A 20,854-nucleotide genomic window follows, 5' to 3' on the forward strand; every position below is an offset into this window, starting at 1 on the left:
AGTGTTTGTTAATTACTAATGAATGAAACCACAATTACTGTTGTGTAAGAGGAATAAAACACATTAAGACATGCTGGAAAAGACGTTATTGGAACATAAACATTGGAAACTTCTGGATGATAAAGGATCACACCACCCCTTTGTTCATTATTTTCCTTACATAAATACATAAATGATGCACTCACTAGCCACTTTATTAAGAACAGCTACACATCGGTTCATTCATGCAGTTATCCAGTCAGCCAATCAGGTGGCAGCAGCACAATACATAAAATCGTGCGCATACGGAAAGGTAAGGAAAATATGATCTCAGTGAATTTGACCATGGAATGTTTGTTGGTGCCAGATGAGCTGGTATGCGTGTGTCATAAACTGCTGATCCCCTAGGAATTTCACAGAAGTTTATACAGAATGGTTAAAAAAAAAAAAAAAAAAAAAAACATCCAGTGAGCAGCAGTTTTGAGGGTGGAAACCCACTGTTGATGAGAGAGGTCAGAAGAGAATGGCCAAACTGGTTTGAGCTGACTGGAAGGCTACGGTAACTCGGATACCCACTCTTTACAACCGTGGTGAGCAGAAAAGCATCTCAGAACGATGTCAAACCTTGAGGTGGATGGGCTACAACAACTGAAGACCACATCGGGTTCCACTCCTGTCAGGAAGAACAGGAATGTGAGGCTACAGTGGGCACAGACCCACTGACTGGCTGATTGGATAACTATATGAATGAGCAGGTCTACAGGTGTTCCTAATAAAGTGGTTGGTGAGTGTATACATATGCAGTATATATTTTATGACAAAACACTCCTGGTTTAAAAGACCATGCATGACTCTGCACACATGTTTAAGCCAGCAGTTCATTCTGAAGACCTGGTAATATGATAAACTGTATTTGGGTATCATGACATTGACCATCTTTGCACTCCAGGTTGCACACACAGTAATCAGACATTTTATTACAAAGTTGATAAGTGAGGCATACGTGACCTCTTGGAATGAATCAAGAGTACATTTTCAGAACAGCAAGTCCAAAAATACAATGACCATATTATACTACATTCAGAATCATTACAGTGGGAATGTTGCAGGTCAGAAGTGACACTAAGAGAGAAATCCAGGATAAAACTACGGAGTCAGTTATAACAGTGTGTGATCCATTCTATGTAATACAGTGCTAATTCTATCATTGTAAACCATACAGTACAGTACATAATTACAATGTCCTATTTATAAGTGATGCATTTATTATACCAATGTACAATTTACAAATTACAGATCAAACAACCAACCAGGATTTCTCATGATTTTGTGCTCAAACGTGTAACTATCAGCTTTTCTAGCAGAGAATATGAGTAACATGTTCAAATGCATTTACTGAATTTAAAACTGAAGTATAACTGTGTGTGTGCTTTGCAATGTAACCAATCAGTGAGTCTGAAATTCTTTCATTAATTATGCCAAGTCAAATTTGATAATCCTAAACAAGCTAGACTTAACAGAAATACATTCATTTCCAGTGCCCTTAAGGAAAAAAAAAATGATTCAAGACAAGACAGAATATTTACTCACATCATTAAATAGGAAGTGTAATAAAGCACAAAAGAACTGGAGTCCTGTAACATAATAAAATTTCACCGTCACCCTCGGCACTCGACCTCTAAATTGAAGAATAACACCGCAGCCGTTAGTAGGGAATGTGCTCATGCATCATAAATCTTAGCGTTGTGTTCTATGAACGGAAATCATCAGTAAAGTGCTCAGAAAACTAACCAACTCAACTAAACTAAACTAAGGTTTGCATAAAAGCTCTGCCTTTTTTTTTTATAAGCAGAGCCTCGTAGCTTATGCCATGCAGGAAAAGGCAAAACTATAACCATAGCGCTGAACAAGACGTTAATGACGTGAGTAGAGAAAAAGCGAAGAGGTAAAACAGGAAAGATGTGTAAATGATGAGTATTATGGAGTACTATACATCATTAGATAGAAATTTGCCCAGTTGTACACTCTCAGAAAGAAGGGTACTAAAGTGTACAATGTGCTGCACACAGCCGTCTCTAGAGAAACATCTTGTTGATGAGAGAGAACAGAGGAGAATGGCCAGACTGGTTCGAGCTGACAGGAAGTCTATATTAACTCAGATAATCACTCTTAACAACCGTGGTGAGCAGAAAAGCATCTCAAACACGCGGAACCTTGAGTGCTACAACAGCAGAAGACCACAGCGGCCACTCCTGTCAGCCAAGAGCAGGAATCAAAAAGGCAAAAAGGGACAGGTGAAGTTTGGAAAAAACTTCACCAGGTCTTTTTTTCCAGTCTTCACCTGCCACACGATTGCGCTGATGGAATAACTGCAGGAATGAGCAGGGGTTACAGATGTTCTTAATAAAGTGGCTATTGAGTGTGCCCTGGACAGTATCACTCCATGGGCAAGGAAACGTACAGTTTGGTACTTTTGTTTCTGAGAGTGTATGTATAAAACAATCCTTGATTGCACAGTGCTTCAAGTTGGAATTGACGTTGGCAACATTACACATCTAGGCCAGCAGAATGCCAACCAAAAGAACTTTGGTAACAGTAATATTGCTTGGTAAATCTGTGAAATATAACTAATGGTGCACTGAAGAGCTTGTACTGTGTAAAATGTCTGAGTCCACTGCTGTCTTACAGAACTGTATTGATATCAAAATAATACAGACTTTGTTGATGCATTTTGATTTTTTTTCGATATACAGGTCCCATTAGTCCACCATCACAGTGTTAACGTACATTTTTATATTTTCAGATATAGACCATGAATGTATCTGAGCAAGAAAGCATGAATCCAATGAATTCTACTCATAGGAATTTGGTGGACATATTTGATTTAAATAGTTTTAAATAGTAACACAGAGACTCCAAACCCAATTATTGATTCAAATTGATTCAATTGATTCAAAGTCAAAATCTGAAGAAATATTTTTTGACAAATCGCTATTCATTTTTCCTAACTGACGTCAGTGGACTCAGATTTTTGGACTTTTAATGCCACTGCAGCTGAAGCGTCAAGTGTAAATATCATTGGACCCTATCCCAAATGGTTCATGAGGTTACTTCCTGTAATACAAGAGACAGATTGCACATACAGGACAAGAGCAGATCAGTACAGACTCCAGAAAGATGAAGAGGAAGAAGAGCGAGAGAAAGAAAAAGAGTGCATGTCTACGTTCAGTCCATCTTCTCTTTCTGGACCAGCTTCGGTGCATCGACAAATTCCTTCCCATTAAAGAGGATGACAGCAGCTGTGAGAGCGCTGGCTGTGCCCCAGAACACCACGTAGGCTAGTGTCTCTGTCATCGTGTCACCTGAGAGCGAGAGAGGTATTAACGTCAGACAATCTTCCCTTTTACAGACAATTTACTTCAAATCGCTGATCCCCAAGCATCCTCAGTTGCTTTAGTTGAAGAAAATTAGAGCTTTAAGCACTATTTTTTCTTACCAGCCATAAGCAGGCACAGGATGCACATGGAGAAGGCCACCAGCATGATCATGGGTAACTAAAGGAACAAGAAAAACAAGGCCTCAGTCGTAATCACATCTTTAATGCACTTTAAACAACAACACAGTCTGACCTGAGCCTATGATTTAAAACACAATTACAGAACACTTGAGTCAACTAAACAACTGCTCCAGCAGTTTGTGTAGAAACACAAAACTTTCTAGTTCTTTATTGTTGTTCCTCCTCTTTTGGCTGCTCCCGTTAGGGGTCGCCACAGCGGATCATTGGTCCGTGTATTTGATTTGGCACAGTTTTTACACCAGATGCCCTTCCTGACACAACCCTCCCCAATTTTATCCAGGCTTGTGACCGGCACTGAGAGCGCACTGTTGCACTGCAACCCCAGTGGCTGAGGTTTGAGGTCTGAGGCTGAGGTTCCCTGGCCGCGAATCGACCCCGAGCCACAGAGGTGAGAGCACTGTGGCCTAACCACTAGTCCTCCAGAGACCTAAAACTTTCTAGTTCTTTATTTCCATAATCTGAATTTAAAACATGGAAAAAAATAATGACCGTGAGGAATTTCCAGTCTTTCTGCACTTGAAGTGGTGTCAGGCTCTCTGATTCATCCACTGTATAGTTGCCAAGGAAGAGGTCAATGGAGTCCTAACATGGAGTCCAAACACAATCACAGAATTAACATCATGCAGTCAGCTGATTCCTCATCCTCATTAAGTAGTAAAACAGCAATGAAAGACAAATCAGTCACACTTACTTGTCTGAAGCCGTCCGAGAAGTTGTTTTTGTAATAACGAATCATAGAATTCCAGCCGTCCATTAGCAAACCCCAGTGAGTCCTTTTCCCAGTCCTGAGCCAAGACAGAGGCAAAGTTAATAAAGAGAAGCACTGTACATTATTTTTAACTAATACTGCAGCGCTGTTGAATTCTCTAATCTGATTGGTCAGAAGGTGTTGATTAAATTGTTATTACTGGTATAATAAAGAACTGATTATGTTAACAGGGAGTTTACAGGGACTTGTTTAGCAGATAATCTACATAATTCAAGTCTAATAGTAAACAGATTTGAAAGACATTTTATTATTACTTAATAAGAATTGCAAAGAAGACATAATTATTAGCTGTTTATTTAGCATTTTTTGGAAAGAGTCTCCAGTTTCAGCACTTTCTAACAGTCAGACATAAAGCTCTAACTAAGTTTTCCAACACAGGAAAGACTACAAAATGGAGGACGTTGCACGTTCTATGACATGTTGATCTTTAATAAATAAAAACTTGTAATCGTTGTGGTATAAGAGGAATAAAACACTTCAGGATGTGCGGATGTTAGAAAATAATCAACTCTGGGGTGGCAACAGTAACTCCACTTCATGTCGGCCGGCATCAAACCACCCTGTCATTGACTATTTGCCTAAATAACAGCACAACCCCAATTGGTTTATTCCTTAGAGAGTAAATATACACACCTGGTGAAGTCAGTCTTTAGCGCTCCAGTGCCTGCGTACTGTTTAGCACATGCGTTAGCATTGTCAGCCCAGGCTAAAAGAGAGAGCAACAACTCCGATTAACTAAAGTCAGGTACAAGACGGGTCTGTCCAACACAGAACCATAATGAAGCGTTACACAGAACAGTAGAGGGTTTTAAAAGACAGCAGATTATTATTATGAAGAATGTCACTGATTTATGTACAGCGGCATTAGGTTATGAAAAGGAAGAAATGTGTAAACACCGTTCTTGTAGATCTTCTCAAAATCAGCTTGCTCTTCAATCTTCTGGCCAGCATGAAGGACTCCCATCCTCTAAAACAAAATAAATTCATCAGGATCTACTACCAGCAAGCATCTAATGTACTCATTTTATTATTCAAGTTTGCACTGCTTAAAAACATTCGCATATTAAATTGAAGTATATATGAATATACTGGTCATGCCCATTTTGTTTCATTCAAATGGTAATATCTATACACTCTTAACAATGTGTAAACTAACATCCCTTAGCATCAACTTAAATTATTTCATTTTCAGTGACTAAAAACAATCGTTGTATTTGTATTATTAACTAAATAATACCACAGCGCTGTGGAATTTCTGAATCCTATTGATCAGAATTCAAAGCTCATTCACAGGGACTTCACATAATCTATATATCTATATATCTAATAATCATGCACACTTCACATAATCTATATATCTATATATCTAATAATCATGCACACTTCACATAATCTAATCCTAATAATAAACTGATTTTTAAAATGTTCCATTATTTATCAAATAAAAAGGTATACTCATTGATATGGTTAAGTTTTGGTACACTCAGGAACACTTTTTAAAGGAGTCTGCAGTGTCATTTTTTCCCGACACGGGAATGTCTTCAGGTCAGAGGGGTTTACGTATTCCAGTTTCCTAGCTGACAAGCTGCATTTTCTGTCTTATTAATTTCAAGTGAAAATGAGACAACAACTGTTTATAGGTGCTATAACCTTAATAATAACAGAACCAATTTGTTTCGTGGATGTTGTACAACATTAAATGTAACTCTAAACGGATAAACATTATATGTTGCTCTTTAATAAATATAAAGCTGTGGTATAAGAGGAATAAAACACACTGGCATGTACTGTTATAAGAAAATGATCATCAGGTTGGTGGAATAGATATTTTCCTATAACAGTACATCCAGACGTGTTTTAATCCTTACTTAATGTATTTGTAACTTATTGATAACGCAGGCTGTGATCACTGAGCCACTTCTCTCACCTGAAGCTGGCTCTGCAGGGAACGCCTGGCCAAAAGGCTCTGAATCACATTGGTACGATCCAGGCAGTCCATGCAGTTACTGCGGAACGTTCCACTCTGCTCAGCCACCACCTTCCCATCCGAGTTCAGCATGAAGTACCTGCAGAGCCGTAGTGTCCGTTAAACGAGCTACAACACTGCTTTAATGCACAGATTTAAAATACTGGCATGATGTCATGACGTGAAGAAAACAGAGATGCCACCTACCCAAATTCATCCTGCATCTCAGCCACAGCGTCCACCAAGATCTGCAGGCGATGCCATCTCATCTTACTGCACTCCTTATGGAAATCGAAGGCTATGTACCTGGAGTGAGGAAAGTTAATCAATCCAGAGCACTCAAACAGTAACCGAGTTATTATAGATTCAAAACCACACTCCAGACCCCCAAAGTGAAAACGGAGAGAGAGCTGCGTCCTTACTTGATGATCCCATTATCCATGTTGCTCGCCAATTTGGCAAACGCCTGCTCGAGCGGCAACTCTGAACCCTTCTGGTTGACCTACAGAATAAAAAAAAAACACTGACGTGTTAAACCTTAAACAAATTCAATGCACAGACATCTGGGGTATATTTATAAAAATATATATTTCAAATATTTACCAAATTCAGAATCACTTGCTTCCCGTAAATGAGGATCTGGGAGTCAAAATGCCTCTGGAATCCATCGAGCTAGGGAAGATTAACATATTTGTTAAAAAGTCTTTCCTAGCTGAGACGAGTTCATAGATAAGACGTGATTAATGCAGCATGTGTAAGTTTCCATCCAGCAGATGGTGCTGTGGATCTGCGCTATAGATACTAAGCATTTTTCTGTTCAGTAGGTTCAAGGTTCTTTATTTGTCACATACATTACGTACATGTGATGTATTAATGGAGTGAAATGTTTTTCCTTAGTGCCTCGTCCCACAGTGCAACAAAACAGACAAATGGATCAGTCTTTTGCGTCACAGCCTTTTGAAATGCGCGAGGTTCTTGAAGTGTTTGTGATATCTGACTGCAATTTATTTATCATTTGGACATGAGAAATGGATAGTTCGTTTATAGGAGAATTCTAAACAATGGGGTGGGTGTGATGATGCAGAATTACTATTACCACACCTAAGTTTTTTTTCATCCAGAAGGGTGTTATCCCTCCTATACCACAGCAGTTTGCCAATTAAAGCAATTTCTATTAATTAAAGAATGTTTTGTTATATAGTTATGTTTAATGTTAATGTGGAATGTCCATGAAACAAGCTTGTTCCTGTTATCGGTTATGTTATAGCAGCTATAAAGAGTTGTTCCCTCTGCTTTTCTCTCTCTCTTGTAGTTAATAAAAAAAAAAAAAAAAAAAAACAGCCTGGTTTCTCAGTAACCTGACACAGCCTGTCATGTTACTGAGAAACCAGAAAGTGAATTTTCCTCTTTTCTGTGTACTGACTGTTAAAAAGTGCTGACACTGAAGACTCCTTTCATGTTAAATAAACATCTCGCAACAACAAAAAAACCCTCACTATATGAACATTTTTCTCTATAAAATTACAATACGTATTCTTAATCTGTTTATTATTAGGCTTAGATGTGAAAAGTCTGACACACAAGTCCCTGTATTAATGTAATGTAATTAATGTAATATAGCGTTATATTATACTGCATATATTATAGCGTGCACATTAACAGAAACCTGTCATTTACGTTACACGCAGAACTTCAGGCCGTGCTATTATAGAAAATTCATCAACACCTTTTGACGCTGTGGAATAAAGTGGAATATAATAATAAATCATTACGAAGGTGTTTATTTTCATTGCAGTACTCAGTACTAATCCCCTCCACTCGTGAATATGAAGTAATTCTTAGCAGGACGCATCTTAGGACCTTTACAGTCACTACTCCCTCCAGTAAAAAGCTTAATACACAGCATGAGGTAATAAAATGATCAGCGCTGAAATGAGTAATGTTAGCTCAGGACAAAACCCTCAGAATCTCAGAAAATACGGCTCAAGATCTGATTAGATGAGTGATGTAGATGGATCTCAAGGAGTAGTTTTTGGTTTTACTGATAAATGTCAGTAGAACAGCCAACACATGCGTGAGGTTATAATATAGCAATGATGAAAACCTGCCTATAATGCTAAATCTGTATATTACTGACACTGGACCACTGAACATAGTGTACATACTTGTACATTTTCATCTTCACATATTCAGCTTTATATACTCACACTGTTCATTTTTTTTAACTTCCTGTGCCTGTGTTTAATTTAGTTTTTAATTTAGTCAGTGTTAATGGAGTGACTGTTAATGAGTCAAGTTCATTAATGAATCTTATTTGGCCCACAAAATTCTTTCCAATTGTAATTTAGAAAAATTGTTTGAAAAATCTGACTAAGCATATTGTAATATAGGAAATTAAAACACATTAAAATGCATACAGGTCTGTAAAGATCTCTGATCTGATGTAAAAAAGTTTTTTTTATTACTTCCCTCCTTGTTAAGCATTTATTTCAGCCTGAAAGTTTTTTTTTTTTTTTTGAATGACAGAGAGGATTGGGAAACCCTGAGCTACCACACACTGGAACATGGAAGGAGAAGCATGTGAGAAGTTCTCCTCTCTCACTTACAGCCCGTGTGCCACGTGAGTCACGTAAAATACGTACTTAGTGTGTAGAAATGACAATAACATTTAAAAAAAAAAAAAGAAAGCAGAAGAGGCCTCACGTGATTGGTGGTGCTGCTGATCTGAGGCTTGGGCTTGTACTTCAGGTTGGGTCTCTGGGACCAGAAGAAAGGCATGGAGCCTCGAGTCTGTTAGAGGAGACGCGGAAAGAGAGAAAGCGATGTCAAGTGCAACAAGATGTCAACACAGCACATTTGATCCGTTCATAGTAAAATATTTTTTACCCCCACAATCTGCCGCACTGTATTTATTATTATTTACTTTTATTATTATTACTTATCATCTTACTTTATTGTTACTTAATTAGTTTACCAAGTATGGGTTTTCTGTGCATAGTCTGTGTCCTTGTAATTTCTGTTGTTCATTATATTGCTGTAACAAAACAATTTCCCTCAGGGATCAATAATGTATTCTCTCTCGCTCTCTCTCGCTCTGTCTCGCTCTGTCTCGCTCTGTCTCTGTCAACAATTGTGTTTTTTTTTAATCCGTTTATTTGGAGGATTCACCATGTCAATCCCTGTGTACGCTGTCAACTTCTGACCAATCAGAATCGAGAATTCAACAGCACTGTGATTTAACGTTAAACATTTTGCCGTAACAACAAATCCATGTGGATGATTAGAGGGGTTCAAGAAGTGCCACCAAAAATCATTAAGGTTTCTGGTAGCACAAATGAACTCATTAGAGATTTAGGTTGTTTCCTCAGGCAGCTCATTATAGGTTCAGTGATTAGAACAATTCTTTCAGAGACAAGGCAGCATCTCTAGTGTCGTCCTTTATATTGTAATAATCTTTTCTAAAATCCCTTTTAAACCATGTTTGACCTTATCTGCTTGGATTGTGTCTTGTGTTACTCATCAGTCGCTTTGAATAACAGCTCCTGAATCATTTCACAGCTAAAACCCTACTGTTGCTCTTTTAATGGCTTGCTAATAAACGCTGATTCATACTGGCTTTTACTGACCTGCACAAAGGAGGCTCTGCTGTTATTATACTGCACTATCTGTTCCGTTTCAACAAAGTTAGCAGCGTGTCCTTCTGAGTCGATCCCTGAAACAAAAGTGTACACGGTGAAGAAATGTCAGGCTATACGCAATACCGTGCACGTGCTGCTGTGTGTCGGGACGCTGCCTACCTCGGACATAGTAGCGCACACCGGCTCGGAAGCAGCTCCTCCTGGAGATGAGCATCCATTCAAATACCTTGCCATTAATGCAGCATGGCTTCATCACAATAACTGGTGAGCAGAGTTAAGGCTAGACACGACATACACACAGTACAATCACGTACACAGTAGTCTCAATGACAGTGCCAGTTTTGCCACTGAAGGATACAGCCATGGATGACGGGAAAGGTGAATTTGTGGAGCTAAAAAGCCGAATGCACAAAAATCAACACAGATCTGAAGTCATGGAGGTTTACAAAGTCAATAATCTTGTGTATTATATGTGGGCATGTGCTGATAATGTCGTGGGTTGTAAAAAATTTTCACGTTTGAGAGAAGGCTGCCTAGATAAGCTGCATTTTTGGGAAGTGTTCACATAAATTCTGCTCTATCTGGAACGTGGTATAAGAACAGTTGTCTTTAATTAACAGGCAGCAATTTTTCTCAGCTTGAAAAACATGGAGGACAGAACTAAAGCTCTGTTAAGCATTGAGCAAACTGTGCTGTTACACAAAAATAATCGGTGATGGCGTGATGTGATGCAGTCTGACACTTCCACAACTACTTTTTATCCATTTATAGTTACAGTGTTGTGGAATGTCCATGAGACAAGTCAGTTCCTGTTGTCACTTACATTATAGCAGCTATAAACAGTCATTCCCTCACCAGCTTCTTGTTTCCCTCTTGCACAAATTCAGCTTGTTATGTGACCGAGAAACCACAAAGTTGTCTGTACTGGAAGCTTTCCTATGTTTCTATGTGAAAACGGAAATTTACGGCTTTACCTCTGCCTGTTACAAAGCGCTGACACTAGAGACTTCTTCTATAAATTGTATATAAACCTTTCCTCAACATATTTTGTTTATGTAGAGCATTCACCTTGCAAGTCCACGTGAATTAGTTGTTACTATAGAAACAATAACGTTTTAGAACAAGCGCATTAATAGAAAGGTGTGAGTACAGTCAGAGCTGCGGATATAAAAATTAATCAACACTTACTGGCCAATCAGATTCAAGAATTCAAAAGCGCAATAGCATAAAGGAAATTAAAGCTAGCTACATGCGATGCTACTAATCTACTAACAGTAAACATGTAGTAGTTTTTTTTAAAACTATACAAAAACAGAAGCAAAATGTTTAATAAAATCAGGCGATTGATACTATGATGTCAATTAAGATACAGTCACAATACACTTTTCTAAAATATCGCAGGCATCGAAAGTTAATAGATTAACTTTTACTCGTAGTAACTGAGTGTTACTACACATTTTTAATGAAATGTTTTATTTTTCTTCTTTTTCCGTGGTTAATTATTTGTTTTTGTAGACATTAAATAATAGTATAACTAAACTTTTGTTTTATTTCACTTCAGTTTTTTTAAATTGATCATTTACCAGTTTTCACAAAACAATATCAGCATAGATACCTAGAGAAAAACAGACAATAAGAAAAACAACTACATACACACGCGTAACAAAGACCATCCTCCATGATCTATGATCTATGAATGGACTCCATATTGCCAGAACTGATTGATCATTGCCTTTGAGCACAGCAGCCATTCTCTCATGAGGGAGCAGAGCAAAAACCTCCTTGTACCACTGAGTTAAAGAAGGGGCAGCATCCTTCATCCACTTGTGAAGAATGCATTTCCTAACCAGAAGCAGTAGTTTGTCCAGCAGTTTGAAACCTAATGAGGTTAAATTCAGTGTTTGTATTTGTGTTTTTGATGGGAAACCCAACAGGAAAGTGCCTGGATCCTTTTCCACTTTCACCTTCATGATGCCACTAATTTCCTGAGCAATAAAATTCCAAAATCTGGTTATGTACCTGCACTCCCAAAAGTAATGAAAGTAGGTCCCTAAGTCTGTATAGCATTCACACATAAAGGTGATATAGTGGTGTAGTCTGGATTATATCTTATATTGAGTCTCCCTTAATCGGTTACATACTGTATGAAAGGAGACCTCACACATTCAACAGCCTCCTGCCAATCATCCTCAGGTTTCAGTTTTCAGATTGTTGACAAGTGTTACAGACATATCACGTAAAGGGAAATATTTAAATGTATCAGAGTGTCTGTGCTAGTGCAGAAAATTCCAAAAAGCTTAAAGACAACAAAATTAAAACATTAGTTTCTTGAGTCTTGATTTCACAACTGATTATACATACCTTTTCTGAATGTTTTTTATATATTTTTTTAATTTCCATACTTAGCTAGAATTTCCAGACCTGTGCAATGAGCCTGCATGATACTTCACCTATCCATATCACCCATCCTTCATATTGGCACATGCCTAATTATCCGGTAAAAGTTGGGCAATTTGTGAAGCCGTACCTCAGGCTGTGCAGTGAAGTCCCTCAACAGGTTTCCATTCCACACAAACCTCTGATCAGCCTGCGAAAAGCACAAACAGAAGAGTGAAGACATTTCCGGGGCATTGTGTAAGAACAGCTGTAAGAGCAACATGACTCATTTCAGAGAGATACGGATCAGCCTGGAAGTGCAGCGTGCCACTCTGACCTAACCAGTCTAACACTTTGAGGGAGTCTGGGAGGGTAAGACTAATCTCAGTGTAGCAAACGAAAGGGTAGCAAATGACAGAGAAAAAGTGAAAGAGGTAAAAAGAACTAGATAGTGGAAGATAGGGAGGAAAAGTGAGAGATTGTGAGATGGTGGTACAGAAGTGTTAAAAGGTGTGGGGTCTAGTGTAATAATGTTAACCACCGGATAACCACACACACCTACAGTTCAATTAGACAATACATCACCCGGTAACTCACACACCTACAGTTCTATTAGACAATATATCACCGGATAACCACACACACTTATGGTTCTGTTACAGCTATACAATGTGTAAAAGGGAAAAGAAATACAGAATAAGAGTAATGATATAGTCTTAACAACCAAAAAAGAATAAAAACACGTGCATACCAAGTGAAAATATCTTGAATATCGTTCCATTTATCTAATATTTCTCATTATGTGTTTACTAAGGTAATATTTTTCAGCCAATTTCTAGACATTTTTTTAATTTTAAGGTTATTCATTCATCCATTCCGAAGCCTATCCTGGGAACACTGAGTGTGAGGTGGTGATAGTGATCATTCCAAAAAGTAGTTAGCTACTGGGAGGGTGAAGGCTAGCATGTGCTTCCTCTGAGACACATGAAGCCAGGCAACTGCTCTTTTTTTTTTTTTTTTTTTTTTTTTTTTTAATATCTGCTGTTCATGCTGTGTCAAAGGCAGTGTAACACAAACGAAGGAAAGCGCTATCGGCCCTCTTCCGCATATGTGAGCTCACAGATGCTGACGATTGGCTAGTGTCCCTGTGATTGACAGGGGAAAGAGTAGCCATCTCTCCCACTCAGATAGCACAGCCAGTTTTGCTCTCTAGGACCCTCAGCCACGGCTGGCTTTGTATTGTCGGGGTTTGAGCTCAGGATCTCTCGACAATAGGAGAACTTTTCAGCTGCAGTGTTACGGGACCCAGGACATCGCTATTTTTAGCAAACTGCACTTCAGTTAACAGTTACACACAGTATACAAATAATATTTCCAGCTTCGATGTGTGTTTAGGCTACACTGTTAATGGTGGAAGTAAATAATTCAGTGCAATAAATATGCAAAATAATAAAACTGTGTCATATTACACTATTCACTGTATTAATTCTTAAAATCAGCTTGTGCAGACGAGATGAAGTCGTTGATTCTGAAACTGAGAGAGCACAGCATGGAAGCTCATTTATAGTTACTGGTGAATAGAGGATGCAATGTCTACAGCAGTATCTGCATGGTTTTTCCGCCATCTTCTTCTGAGTCAGTATGCACTTCTGATCTGACGCTACTCTAGCTGAGTGGGAAACCCATGTGAAAACGGGAAGCACAGGTGAAACTCTGCACACACAGTAACCCGAGCTCAGGATCTAACTGGAGACACTAAAGCTTAGAAATATCACTAAGATTATTGTTTTTAAATAAGCTAAATTATCTGTGGATAGATCAAGACAATTTTAAGCTTGCAATTAGTAAATACGTCTAGAAATACATTTAAATCATTTTATTCTACTTTATAACATTCTAATAATGAGAAATATTTGAAAAATGTGCCTGTATTCAAAATATTGTCAATATTGTCAATATTGCTAAGACTGATTTTTGCAGTGGAAACAAAGATGGAAAGAGAAAAAAAAAAAAAGAAAAAAGAAAAGTCAGCGAGGAAGAGTTAGCGAGGTGGGAGGGTTGGTTAAATAAATGAAGATTATCAGATTGTGTTAAGTGAGCTGTTTCAGTGCAGCATGCCTACAGACTTCCGTCTGGTAACCACAGTGCAGGCTGCACCTGAGGACATGCAGCAACCAAATATTATTAGTCATGTAAATTTGATGAGGAAGGCTAGAGCAGTATTGTTATTTTTCTTACGTCTTTTCTTTTTCTACCTCTGTTTCTGCAGATGATTTTTTTTCTATATTTTAATAATAAATCCATTGACACTGCTATTGCACAACAAAAATGTAATTAATTAATAAATAAAACAGATTTCTTTTATACATATATATATATATATATATATATATATTTTTTTTTTTTAACCCTCATTAAGAAATCCAGATTGTATGAATATGGAATATGGAAATCTTTGCCACTTCCCTGGTAATCAAGGGGTTGTATCTTAAAAAGAATTAAAGAAAAACCCAAATGTTTTGTCTGTTTATAGTTTCGTTTAATGATGTGCAGTTCCCTCAACAGCCTCTCTTTTTTCTCTCTCTTTTTTAAAAAGTTAATAAGACAAACAAAATTATCATGTTACAGAGAAACTGCTAATTAAAATCACAAAGTACTCCGTCCATGAAGGAAAATTTTACAGCTTTACCTCTGACTGTCATAAAGCACTGACACTGGAGACTCCTTCCAAAAATGCTGAATAAACATCTCCTCTTAGAAATGTTTTGAATCTGTTTTAATCTGTGGAGCATCTGCTGTACAACTTTTTCAGCTGCTTTGTGAATAAGTTTTAGTTAGAAATTCATAATAATAATAATAATAATAATAATAATAATAATAATAATAATAATATAAAAAGAATAAGAATGCATTCTTTATATTATAAATATGATAATATAAAAATATGAGATAAGAATATAAGAACATAGTAGAATTATTCCCCAGGTGGAATAACAAAATTTTTACATGACCCACATTTGCATACTGGAACATAAATTAGGGGTCCAAGCACCAAGTGCTCGTAACCTTATTGGAATTGTTCGGGTTTTTCTTTTTAGTATTATTATTATGGGCTCTTATATTTTACACCTCAATAACACTTTCTTGTAGTGTTTTTATTGTTTAGGTTGATCTTGAAAAAACTGATTTTCTGTCTTTATTTTCTTATTATCTGTCTTTCACCTCTCCATTAATTCATTCACCTTATAAGGACTTCCAGAAAGTCCACTTCCTGTCAGAAAAATATTGCTCATGTTAATTTTTCAGCTTTTCCCTTTCTATGCCTTTTATACAGGTTTATCAGAGGAGAAAAATGAGTCCAGATGAATGATCTGTGATTAAGATGCTTAAGATACATCAACCCGGGTCAGAGTGAGTGTGTATGTTTATGTGTGTATGTGTGTGTGTATGTGTGTGTTTCAACACCACTTCTCCTGTGACACTCTTACAATATGAATGAGAGACTAATGAGAAGCTAATTCTCATTCTCACTGTGCACAATGATGGAGTGTTTTCAGGTCATGTCAGAGCTATAGTAATGACAAGATGACTCAGGGACTCTGCAAAGAACCGTTCATCTCTACATAATTATTATTATATTATCTATAATGAGATCAATACTGTAAATCTCGATATTACACTGCATTATTACGACTGCATTAAAGTGTGGAAACTGCTGTCATTTGTGTGTCCTGTCACTGTCTGCATGTGTGTGTGTGTGTGTCTCACTCTCTCTAGCAGGCTCATCTCCTGGAATTCGGGGCTGGTGTTGGCAAGGCGCTGCTGTGTGTGTGTCAGGTCGTAGTTGGTGCAGAAGTAGAAGCCGTCCGTGTTCAGGACGTTGTTGATCATGGACAGGAACATCTTGTTGTCCTGCATCTGTGTGGAGAACACACAGGAGTTACGTTTTCCATGTATACAAAAGCACAGTTTTGGCAAAGTTATTAAAAATAAAAAGCATCAATACTTCAAGGCCAGTGTGTGATGATTTAAACATCAAGTCATCATAAGGCTAAACTGGAGGCTGTATATAAATCCATGACCTTTTAGCTACCTTAGCCTCATAGAGCCAGCAGTAAACTAAATTATTAAGCATGTCTTGGTTGACTGAGAACATGTGGGGTTAAAGGGAATATTTGTGTCTATTATATGTTTGGATGAAAAAATACTGCTCCTTTAAAGCCCAAGTTAGCTCTGATTAATAAATAATGCACTGAGTCAGCACAGCTGTAATGAGATATCACCATTATCATCATCCTCCTCCTCCTCCTCCTCCTCCTCACAGGCTCCAAACCGATTCTGATATTTCTCCAGAAATGAGCGCTTCAAGCCCTTCAGCTGAGTCACAGTGCATAACTGATGATGAAGCTGTGAGACACTCAGTCATGTCTGCATGTAAATAATTCAGTAGTAAAGGCTGTGGTTTCAGTGCTGCTCACCTGGTTTTCTGTGAGGTGTAAAATGGTCTTCTTGTAGGGTATGAGGTCAAACTCCACGGCCTTCCACACCGCATGGCCAAACAGGTCGCCTACTTTCTTCTTCCTGGTGATGACTATGAGGTACATCCCTGCATGCACAAACCGAGATACAGGTGAGTGATGAGATAATATAGATATTTTGTGATAAATTATGTCACTGAATTCCCCCATTTTGTCCCCAATTTGGTCTTGCCAATTCCCTCCCACCCACCAGCCAGCCAGCTCGTCCCTATCACACAACAGCTACCAACCAAAGAGGGTAAAGACTAACACGTTTTTCCTCCAAGACACATGAAGCCAGCCAACAGCGTCTCTTCAAACTGCTGTGTCACACCCAGAGCCCTCTTCCACATACATGAGCTCACAGACGCCCACGATTGGCTAATGTCACTGTGATTGACAGTGACTTTTCACTCATCTAAAGTGTGTCATCGGTTTTACCAAATGACAAAACAAATTTTTAGATTTCTAGATTTTAAACCAACTTGACAGGATGGAGCTAAACCACAGAAAGTGTCAGATTTGTGAGACGCTCCCCAACTCAGGCCACTGTTTAATACAAGCAGAACCTACCTGCCACAAGCCGAATTGTTCCCATGATGCCACAGATGGGTCTGGTGACTCCTGATGGCGGAATGTTCATCACACCTTTAAAAAGAGAAACACGTGTCAAAAATATGTCCGACCTGCGACCTTCCTACAGTATAAAAGCCGCTGGATTAGGACAAGAACAGATTAAACATTAAGAAAAGAATAAAACACTTGGTGGTCTGCTGTTACAGGAAAGCAATCAACAATGGGGTGATGTGATATGCACAGTCACTGTTACCACAGGAAAGTTGATTAGTTTCCTGTAGCAGCATCACAAATGATTTATTCCTCTTACATCACAGCAATTTATCAACAATTACAACTTTTTATTAATTAAAGAACAACACATTGTACATTTTATCTGTTTATAGTTACATTTAAAGTAAAATGTCATTACTAATGTTATAGCAAGTTCAATCAGTCACTCTCTTGCTTTTTTTCCCTTCTAAAAAACAGAACAAAAACTTACTAACCATTACAGCTCTGACACTGGAGACTCCTTCCATGAATGAACGAATTTGATTAGAATGAGCGCATTAATATAAACTTGTGATTTGCCTTGCAGTCGGAACTACTGTCAGAGCTGCTGTTATAGAAAATTAATCAACATCGTCTAACCAATCAGATTTGAGAATTTATCTGCGCTGTGGTATACTCGAAATAATTTTAATACAGCTTTAATATACAGTCTATAATTTTCTTCAACAGCTATGCTTTTAAAGATCACAGGTTTACATTTAATTTTACTTTTCAAGGATCAACAGTGCATCCTAAAAATACAGGAAAAGTGTCAGGGCGTATTATTACAAAAACACACCTGCAGGCGCACACTTTTTTTTTTTTTTTTGGGTCTCGGCTTAAGTGTGCAGTTAGTATTGGTTTCACCGTACTTTCTCTGTTCTCTCTTCACATTTCCTGTTAATCGGTCTGCAGATCTTACCTGTGAGCGTCATCTCTGTGGAAGCCCTGTCGATGACCAGCACGTCATTAGCGCCATCATCACAGGCCTCGATGTAAAACTTTTCAGGGGTCATGTGCCTGCACAAGGAGGGGAAATGGACAGGAAATATTAGCCTGCGCTCCTGTAGTCGACAATGGAAATGTGAATCGGTCAGGGTGTAAAATAAATCTCTAACCTAATAAACAAAGCATTTCTCATTCACATTAGATGCTGGTTATGTTTGGAGTTTATTTTCCTGCTGAATGTCTGTGCAAATCTCATTTCTATCAGATTGGCTCATCTCAGTGCTTGCAAAACTGAACTTCCTTTCCATTTTCCTTACACATCTAGATATCTATTTGAATCAAATTTCAGCATGTGTTCAAAGAGAAACAGCTTGCAGAATCGAACTTCCGCTAATTGTATGATTTTATGAGCCAGGAAATGATGCAACCGAGAGCTCAGGATTTTTTTTTACTCTTTTGGGTACTGGTGGCTTCTTCTAGATGATTATTTTAGTAAAATGTTGACTGATTCAGCAACTACTCCTACAATTCTTTCAAATGACAAGCTTACTGCAGTTTCTGTTGCAGTCTGTGAAGAAGGCTTCCCTCCGTGCAAGACTGCTGAGCAATACGTTTTATGAGCACTTAAATTTGCTGCTAACCACAAACAGCAGTGTAAGCATGGAACATCAGGCCACAAACATAAAAATGTAGGCAATCATTTTGCGCTTTTCTGTAATACCATTCTGGGCCTGGAGTTGAGTCAAATGCTTACAACACAGTCTGACAAAGAGCTACTGTTTCAGGATTGCAAATACATTGCAAATTACTACAGGTTTGAAAGAATATAGGGCTGCTAAAGCACAAACTGCCTTTATCTTGAGGAAAATGCACTCGTCAGATGACCTTGTTGCAACACTGATCTGATTTTCTTCTTTGGCTGACACAATTTGAGAACCTGACAAGGATAAGATTTGGAGCTTCGGATCAATATGGCATTCCACATTGAGCCTTCAAACAACTTAAATGAAAACCACAGCTAAAAAGAGGTCTTGTTTAACATTTTTGGAAGGAGTCTCCAGTGTCAGTCAGAGGTAAAGCTGTAGCTTTAAGTTCTCACACACTAAAGTTTTTGGAGCAAGTTGCATTATTATTATTATCATTATTATTATTATTATTTTTTCGAGAGAAGCGGCTGATGAAGGAACAAATGTTTACAGCTGCTATAATAGTGAGAACAAGATCGAACACATTTTGCATAAACATCACCAAATTTCACCTGAAAGATGTAGAAATGTTTTAAATGTATTAACCTTATAACCTTGCAGAGATGTTTGCTAGGTAAGTGTGCTTTTCTGATGCACTGAATATCATGCTTTGGTAAAGATGTTGGTGATATTCCATAGCGAAACAGAAATAAGCCTAAATAGTTTCAGTTTCTAACGAGTACAAATACCAGCTATCATATTATCTATGATTCATATGCTCCGTCATTTAATTATAAATGGATAAAAAGGATGATGTGTCATCCTTGAATAAACAGAACGTTGTTAATGTTGACAAATTGCTGTCGTATAAGATGAATACAGACATGCTGTTATTGGAAAATATTTAACTTCACGATTCATCACATCACCTTATCATTGATTATTTTCCCATATCAGCACACACCCAAGTGTTTTACTCCTTTCATATAAGATGTACAGTGGTGCAGCGCATTTAGACACCTTAGTCCTGTCTGTTATCATAGATATAAATAAATATATACATACATACACAAAAGTCATATAAAAGACATAAAGGATCTTTCAGAAATAAATGAAAAAGGTGTAAATGACTCAAATAGTTGATCAGTCTCACTGGATTGCTGAGTTTATAATCCACCTAAAAGCAAAACAGTGCATTTCTGCTGAGCTAAGCACTCAGATATTGACTATATAACATCCAAAAGCCAAGCTAACACTCATCAGAGTGTGATAAAGTTGTTGTTAAGGTTCAGACAGCTGTAAATGCTGTGAATGTGGCTGAAATTAGAGCTGTCAAAGGAGCAGCCAGTGACTTTGAATGGCTCAGCAGCAGACCAGGGACCTGAACACAGCGTCTACTTTAAAGCATCAAAACACGCCGAAACACTTCCGGTACAGAAAAAAACACCACTCAACAAGTCAAAAATGACAATTACACACAATTTAGACACACATTTGGACTCTGCAAGCAATAAATACATCGCAACTTACAGGTTAAACCTCTCGTAGGCAGTCGCCATCTTTACTTCCGGGATCACACTGACTTCCCGTGACGTGAGCGCGACGTCACATGGGAGAGCTGTATTTCTCCCTCACTTTCCCTGCCTGCTTTAGAGACTTTCCTGCTCCAGCACACACACACACACAAACAAACGCTGGTCCAAAATCACACTCCTGCTCTCTAAAAAGTGTGCCAGAAAGATTAGTGTCTGAAACATTAGTATGGAAGAATTATAGAACATTAAAAACA

At 38.0% G+C, this 20,854-nt stretch overlaps 1 protein-coding gene across 1 annotated transcript; it reads right to left on the bottom strand.

Moving 5' to 3' along the window:
* Window positions 1–929: 929 nt before the first annotated feature.
* Window positions 930–20,714, bottom strand: sacm1la (SAC1 like phosphatidylinositide phosphatase a). The gene is made up of 20 exons (XM_026942293.3): window positions 20,596–20,714; window positions 18,354–18,451; window positions 17,396–17,470; window positions 16,784–16,911; window positions 16,074–16,223; window positions 12,457–12,516; window positions 10,288–10,321; window positions 10,089–10,190; window positions 9,918–10,003; window positions 8,995–9,081; window positions 6,895–6,963; window positions 6,714–6,793; window positions 6,499–6,597; window positions 6,253–6,391; window positions 5,223–5,292; window positions 4,959–5,031; window positions 4,248–4,341; window positions 4,046–4,138; window positions 3,476–3,533; window positions 930–3,341 (listed from the first exon to the last, which is right to left on the bottom strand). The coding sequence occupies exons 1-20, from the start codon at window positions 20,622–20,624 to the stop codon at window positions 3,205–3,207; spliced, it is 1,761 nt and encodes a 586-aa protein (XP_026798094.1). The 5' UTR covers window positions 20,625–20,714; the 3' UTR covers window positions 930–3,204.
* Window positions 20,715–20,854: the final 140 nt, after the last annotated feature.

The sequence above is a fragment of the Pangasianodon hypophthalmus genome, chromosome 29 (assembly GCF_027358585.1).
Source record: "Pangasianodon hypophthalmus isolate fPanHyp1 chromosome 29, fPanHyp1.pri, whole genome shotgun sequence".
In the NCBI taxonomy this organism is placed as follows: Eukaryota; Metazoa; Chordata; class Actinopteri; order Siluriformes; family Pangasiidae; genus Pangasianodon; species Pangasianodon hypophthalmus.